General features: G+C 35.8%; 1 protein-coding gene across 1 annotated transcript; it reads left to right on the top strand.

Annotated features, from left to right (window-relative positions):
* Positions 1-4,498: 4,498 nt before the first annotated feature.
* LOC128506267 (endonuclease domain-containing 1 protein-like) lies at positions 4,499-7,788 on the top strand. The gene is made up of 2 exons (XM_053476635.1): positions 4,499-4,853; positions 6,111-7,788. Exons 1-2 carry the CDS (start codon positions 4,533-4,535, stop codon positions 6,759-6,761), a joined length of 972 nt encoding a protein of 323 aa, XP_053332610.1. The 5' UTR covers positions 4,499-4,532; the 3' UTR covers positions 6,762-7,788.
* The last annotated feature ends 412 nt before the right edge of the window (positions 7,789-8,200 follow it).

The following is an 8,200-nucleotide window of genomic DNA, read 5'->3' as shown; positions in this document are numbered from 1 at the left end:
TTGGAACAAAGACCGATGCAAATGCTGATAAATACTTTAATGCATAAAGTACAAACAAAGAACTCTAAAACTGTTTCATTTAGACATTTGGCAGACACTCTTATCCAGAGGGACTTACAAAAGTGCTTAAGTTTCCATCATTGGATAGATCCTTACACTGGGTTACTAGGTTACTAAGTCCCAGTCAAACACTGGGGGGCGGTGATTGGGTGGGGGGATTAGTAGGGAGAGATGAATCCATGTCCACAGATATGTCTTAAGTTGTCGCTTCCACACTAAACTGGACTGTTTAGCCCCCCCACTCACTCTCCTTTCACAACGGTAATATTGCTCTGTATCCGAGTACACTTTCATATCCACAGTACTAACAATACTATACACCAGGTGGCAGTGTGCACCTGGTTGGTTTCTGAACTTTAATATCGTGTCCTAGCTCCAAGTCATGACAAAAAGAGAGGAAAATGCAAACGTAGGGGAAAACGTAAACTCATTTATTAAACAACAGAATAAAACCACACCAGACGTCACATCAGAAGTAAAGGTGTATGTGAAAGCGTAGAGAGTGTATGTGAAAGCGTACGAGTGTGTATGTGAAAGTGTACGAGTGTGTATGTGAAAGCATAGAGGGTGTATGTGAAAGCGTACGAGTGTGTATGTGAAAGCGTACGAGTGTGTATGTGAAAGCGTACGAGTGTGTATGTGAAAGCGTACGAGTGTGTATGAAACATGAATTGAGGCTAATATTGAAACTTTTAAAAGCATCACCAGTGTGTGGGGAAGGGTAGAGAGCTTTGTGACTGAATGAAGGAGGAGATGTTTAGACTGGAAGCACTGGGGTCAGGTGACTCCAACTATATTAATAAACCAGGGGATCATCACACCAATAAACACAAAGAAGAAAACGCGTAAATTAACATTTACACTACGCCTAATATCTATATAAACAAGTGAGGTTTTGTCTACATTGATCAGAACTCTCCCTTTTAATTATATATTTATGTTTCATACATCAGAGGTTTCAGAAACCAGTCTCTGAAAAAGTTCTTTCCTTCCACTCATTACTCTGATGCACTTTCATAAGCAAACGCACACACTGCACATGGGTCACATAAGTCTCGTCTTTTTTTTTTTTCTTTGTTTTTTTTTTTGTCTTTAGGTTTTTATTGTGGAATTATTTTTTTATTTTATTTTTATAACATTTTCTGTCTGTCTCGCCGGCTGTATGTCCAGTCAGATTTTGTCACACCATCATGCAAAACTGTCTGGACAGAATCAATGAGACTTTTTCAGTCCTTAGGCTTTCAAGAGAGACCACCTTTTCAAGTGCAGTACAGAGTGTTCACTCTACCAGAATGCACTGGACTTTGGGGTCAAGTGTCCTTAGATCTGAGTCTCTAGTGTGAAAGCCCTCTAAAACGTGAAACAAGACATACATGAGACTGTGGAGCACAGGACAAAGGAAAGACAAACATGAGCCAAGATGTGACTTACCTCATAGTGGTGAGATAATGGGGTAAAAACAAGAGCCTTTTGTGCTGCTAATGCTGAAAGTGTTCATTCCAGATATTCTGAAATTACAATGTCGATATAATAACTTTCCCAAAAGTCCACTAGGTAAATATAATTATTTCATAATTAATGTTTGGTCATAGAAATGTAGCCTACATTACAGCATGTATGTACAGTATATGACTGGATGGATATATTTTATGTATTATCTACTGTATTTAATATAACGTTGAACTATATATAGACACTACATTAATAATGTAGACATTGTATAAATGTAAAATCATAATATTAACAGATTAAGGATAAAAGTCTTTGCTTTAGCGTTACTGAATCTTGCTGATTAGTGAGAAGTTCACTCAAGTCACCATGAAGTTGGTCAATAGAAAGGAACTGAAGTTTGTGCAGTTTTACTTTGATGCTCATTGCAGAAGCTTAAAGTTCCTCAAACATCTATCTTCTAAAAATATGGAAACATTTCATAATAACTACCCAAGTATCTACATTTTATTGTGGACTTTCTGTATAATCAGCCTGGACCTGACATTCCAGTAGGAGTGTTTCTGACTTCCTTTTTTGAAATTTTTAAGTCTTTTGGTGGAAACTTGATAGTATTAGCAGCAAAATTAAGATTTAGTTTTTGTTATATTAAAGGTCGTAGTAAATTCTATTTCCAACGTACTGTACAATATACACTACCGTTCAAAAGTTTTAGATCACTTGCAAATTTCTTTGTTTTTGTTTAGTGATTTATTTTCTACATTCTACAACAATACTGGGGATTTTAAAACTATAAAATAACACATATGGAATTAGGTAATTATGTAACAACAAGAAAAACAACAGTTAGTTGTTATTTTAAGACACAGAGGTCGGCCTTTCTGTAATAGTTCTTGCGAGAACAGTATTGTCAAGTGCATTTGCAAAATCCGTCCAGCACCATAATAAAACTGTCTCTCATGAAGGCCGTCCCAGGAGGGCGAGACCAAAACCTACCTCTGTCTCAGACGAGAAGTTCATTTAGAGTTATCAGCCTGAAAAATGACTGATTAACAACCAGCACCTCAGATTAGAGGCATTACAGAGCAGAAGTAGCAGAAACATCTCACCATTAACTGTTCAAAGGAGATTAATGCATTTTTTGGACGCCTTCAGCAGGAGTGATTTTGGCCTATTCCTCCATACAGATCTTCTTTAGATCTGTTAGATTTAGGTCTGGAGACTGGCTAGACCACTCCAGAACCCTGATATGCTTCCTACGGAGTCACTCCTTGGTTTTCCTGGCTGAGTGCTTTGGGTCATTGTCATGTTGGAAGACCCAGCCACGACCCATCTTTAATGCTCTGACTGACGTAAGGAGGTTTTTGCCCAATATGTCACAATACATGGCCCCGTTCATCCTCTCCTTAATACAGTGCAGTCGTCCTGTCCCCTGTGCAGATAAACACCCCCAGAGCATGATGCTTCCAGCCCCATGCTTCACTGTAGGTATGGTATTATTGGGATGATACTCATCATTTTTTTTCCTCCAAACACAGCGAATAGAGTTATAACCAAAAAGTTCTACTTTAGTCTCATCTGACCACAGGACTTTCTCCTATGTCTCCTCTGGATCATCCAGATGGTCCCTGGCAAACTTCAGACGGGCCTGGACATGGGCTGACTTAAGCAGGGAAACCTCCCGTGATTCTTCACCATTCTTAACAGTTGTTCTTTTTTCACCAAGTTGCTTGGCAATTGCCCTGTAGCCCTTTCCAGCTTTGTGAAGGTCTACAATTTTGTCTCTTGTGTCTTTTGACATCTCTTTGGTTTTGCCCATGTGTCTACTTAGACTTTGGCTGATTGTGGGGTGCACAGGTGTCTTTATGACAGCTAACGACCTCAAACAGGTGCTACTAATTTAGAATCTAGAGTGTAGCTGGACTATTTAAAAGCAAAATATCTGGTCTTTGAGGGTCAAAAATCTGGCTGATAAGCAAGTGATCAAATACTTATTTGACACAGTAATTCACAAATAAATTGTTAAAAAGTCATACAATGTGATTTTTGGATTTTTCTTTTTCGATTCTGTCCCTCACAGTGGAAATGCACCTATGCTAAAAATTGTAGACCCTTCATGATTTTTAAGTAAAAGAACTTGCAAAATCACAGGGGGATCAAATACCTTTTGACCTCAAAGGATATATAGTGCTCAAGATTGTGCAATATAGAGTGAATATCCTTCCAAAACCGGCTGCAAGTTACAGCAACTTTACAGACTTGGAGGAGTACACGTCATCAGTGACCAGCTGCATCTATAAGTGCACCGATGACGTCACTGTCCCTCTGGGGTTAATAAAGTTATTTGAATCTTGAATCTTGAATCTTGAATATACTGGACTCTATATATATATGTGTGTGTGTGTGTGTGTGTGTGTGTATGTGTGTTCAGCGCCAACTTGTGCACCAGGTTTATGACATAGTTTAATATTACATCTACCAGAAGGTCTGCAGATTATATTATTATCATTTAATAAATCCAAAACACTGTACATGTAGAATATCAGTGCTGGTTACATTCTGTTATTAAACAACGTCACCCTCCACCTGTCTCACTCTGCTGTCTTTACTGACTGACACATGACTGAGCTCACTGCATGAGACTCACACGGGTAAATCTGGTGTGATTAATAAACTGTATCTAATCTAAATTAGCAAACATCATGTAAACTTTATATTTATTGGGTTAAATTTTCAAATTTTTTTTTTTTTTATGATGGCATTCCTGAGATGAAATAGTCACTACACAAGCAAAGGGATCGCCAACAGGGGCTCTGACCAGGGTTATCCTCGTCTCCCTACTAGACGCATAATAACCACAAATCTCTGGATGGCACTGTAAAAACGCAGAGGAAATAACGTCTGGGTTGGTTTTCAGGTCTGACGTCACATGTAAGAGCTCTATATAAAGTTTGTGACACTGAGACTCTTCTGCACTCGTCGCTCAGTGAACATCGTGTTCCTCTTCTACGTCTGATTCCATCATGAAGCTCCTCGCTGTAGTTCTCCTTCTGCTTCCACTCTCAGGCTGTCTGGCTGAAGTCGTGAAAGATTTTACACAGAATTGTCCACTTAACCGTCCACAATTCTTCATTACGGTAAATAACACAGTAACTCCTCCCACCGTGTTTAGTGATAATAATAATAAGGATCGCTATAAACAGATCTGTCAAACTCTAAATAATAAAGCTGAATTTGCAACACTGTACGACACGGTGAACAAGATCCCTGTTTACTCAGCATACAGGTTTGAAGGATATGAGCAATGTGAGAGAAAGTCGGGAGACTGGTACATTGAGCCCCAGGTAAGTCCCGCATACTGTTTGTTAATTAATATTTGTCTGAACTTACAGAATGTAACTTATTTTTACAATTTCTTATTTTTGAATTATGTTTTAGGTATACAACTGAATGTATTATTTCATGATCTTAACAAATCACTACAACTAATAATAATAATAATAATAATAATAATAATAATAATAATAAATGTTTTTATACTGATGATACATTTATAAAATATTAATAAAGACCATTGTTATTTACTAGTAATTGCATTTTTAAATGTATATAAATTATTAATATATTATTGATTGTTAATGCTAATAATAGTAACTAAAACTAAAATAATAATAATGTTTTTAATTTTAAATATGTTAATTAACAGTAAAATATACAGTAATGACAAATAAGGATAACAAAAATAAATATATTATTTTTATTATTGTTTTTTTTTAGTTGTAAGAAACACATTATATTATGAATATCATTCCAATATAGATTTATTAATTTATATATTGTTTTTATCCTGGGACACTACTGGAAAAGTATTCTGTTCTCAGACCTGGTGGCATGTCCAAGCTTTCCTATTACTATTTTATTTCATTAAAATTATATATGTTCATTAGATCTAAAGTAACTTTGTGTTACCATTTCCAGAAAATGTTCTTTCTGTGTGTGTGTGTGTGTGTGTGTGTGTGTGTGTGTGTGTGTGTGTGTACTGAATCTTCTGCGCCAACTTTTGGAACTTATCAGGCTCTGAACGCAGATTACACAGCTAGAATAAACAACATTAGATATAATATAATAATAAAAAATGTAAACATTATTATAAATAAATAAATAAATAAAATTAATTCACGTCTGCTCTTACTTATAAATCTTATAAAGTCTGAGGTGCAACACTGCTAACCAGTACAGAATTGTTCCACTGTATTTCATAATGTTATATAATATAATCTTCTGATACTAAAGGGGAAAACACGTGGTATGAACAAGTACAATTATGCAGATTTTGAAGGGAAAACATCTAATTGTTTTTATTGTGCTATTCTTATAGATTAATTTAAATCCCATAAAAAATCTGTGTCTTTTCCGGGTTTTTTTTTTTTTTAAAGAATGGTACACATCTTAAAACTCCTGCCAGGGTATGTAAACTTATGAGCAGAAGTGTATGTTAGATTTCCTACAACTTGTTTTACACAATCTTGTGTGTGTGTGTGTGTGTGTGTGTGTGTGTGTGTGTGTGTGTGTGTGTGTGTGTGCTCCTCTAATCTCTGTAGCTGGATTATCCACACCCGGGAAGAAGAAACATGGAACTTGAAAGGAATACTGAAATACACCCGAATCAATCTCTGAATGGAGATTACAAAATCTCTGGATTCCACAGAGGGCACCTGGCTCCAGTTTACCAAGCCAACTCACAGAGCTGTGCTTTTGCCACCTTCACACTGACAAACGCTGCTCCTCAAAACCCATCATTCAACAGTGGGAAGTGGAGGGTGACAGAGAGGAACATGGCTAAAATACTGATTCAATATTGCACAGGTCTACAAGTGTATGTAATAACTGGGGTCGTCCCGGGTACCACTACCATGAATAACAGAGTACGGGTTCCCAGTCACTTCTGGACGGCATTCTGTTGCCTTAATAATAATAAAGCTGTACACTCAAGCGGTTATATTGGAGAAAATCGACAAGATGCTATAGTAGAGCGAATGCGTGTGAACGACCTTGAACTAAAATTAACAGATCTGTATACAAACCAACTTCCCCACACTCACAGATTCATTTTGTTTGGTGGAACGTGCTATACAGAAAACCAGAAAATAGTACAAGACAGAAGAAACCTTCGCCCCATAAGAAGACACAGTAAGAAAAACCGTAAGTGTCAGAAAGGGTTAAGTAAGGTAAAAACGCGTAGGGAAAAGTAAAAAAAATTAAACACCCTTACATTTAATCATTTTAAGAATTGTCTCCTGTATGTTTCCAATTCAGTCTGTCCAGTGTATTAATTATGTGCACGTGTGTGCATGCATGTGTGTTTATATGAAAGACTCAGAACTCAGTAATGTGTTAATTGCTTTTTTTTTTCCCTTTTAATCAGTTTTGAATTTCTTGTGTTCATGAAAAAAGTCAGTCATTCAGTGGGACAAAACCTGTTCCGAAACCAATTAAGTAATAATTAATATTTTGATTATGATCAACTTTATAATTTTAATCAACTCAGCATAACAAAATTTTTTTTTTTTAATTCCACTTAAAATGATTTGATAAATTGTCCCCACTGAACCTAAAAAGGTCCTTGTCCAGAACAGGAGTTCACATTTTCAAATTGCTAAAAAACTGATTAAAATATATAAAAAAATCACTTATTGCCTAAAGTTTTTTGACTGAATTTGCAAAAACAAACTCATAGATCATATGGCTCCCACATAGATTTAAAAAGTTCTAGCATCATGTGGAATTTTTATCAGCACCACCAGACATTAACACCATCAGGAACTTCATGTGACGGTGGTGACAGTGTTACATCAAAAGAAGGTTTTATTTCATTATATATATATATATTTTTTTTGCTGCAAAACATTAGTTTCTGTTAATTCCCTGTTAATATTTATTTACTGTTTTGTTTGAAAGCATGATTCATTACTTTAAAAGGGACACAAACTTACACACACTATAAGCAATTTGTGAGAGAACTTCACTAACGGGTTTTATACTAATAACTGAAATGTTTATGAGATTGGAGTATTTTCCACACCCTGAGTTTAAAACAAACAAACAAACGAAAAACTAATTTACATCAAATCACTTTTTTCACTTGAATTATTTAATTTTAAAAGTTTGTTTTACTGCAAATATATATTGCAAAACTTCTTGTTAGCACATGATGCCATATTGCTGGTCATTTGTCTCCCCTTTCCTTATTAATTACAATAAATAATATAAAAATCTAAACTTGAAGATGTGTAGTCTTGTGACTCTGGGAATCTTTTTTTCCTACTTATTATGCAATTATTCGTACAAGAAGGGAAATATATAAGACTCTTATGTTTTGTTTGAGTTTTAAACTTCATTTCCCAGAATGCACCTCGGTCAGGTGATGAGGTCACTTACCTGAACTGAGGTGACTGATTAATTAGCTGGCTATAAAGAGCCAGGATCTTCAGTTCAATCTTGTCTTGCATCTATTGAGTTAAGCTGTTGTTTTGTTATACTGCTGTTCTGGAATTCTGTTTTGTTTTGCGTGTTCATGGATTTATTTAACACAGTCTCTGGTTTGGTTTGTTCTTGTTTAGTGCTTGTGATTATTTATGTTTGTTTTCTTTCATTAAAAATCTTAACCTCCGCACTTATGCCTCGCCTGCAA

Source organism: Clarias gariepinus, chromosome 18 (assembly GCF_024256425.1).
Source record: "Clarias gariepinus isolate MV-2021 ecotype Netherlands chromosome 18, CGAR_prim_01v2, whole genome shotgun sequence".
Classification (NCBI taxonomy): domain Eukaryota; kingdom Metazoa; phylum Chordata; class Actinopteri; order Siluriformes; family Clariidae; genus Clarias; species Clarias gariepinus.
Note: the sequence above shows the minus strand (reverse complement) of the source record. Positions and strands in the feature narration are given on the sequence as shown.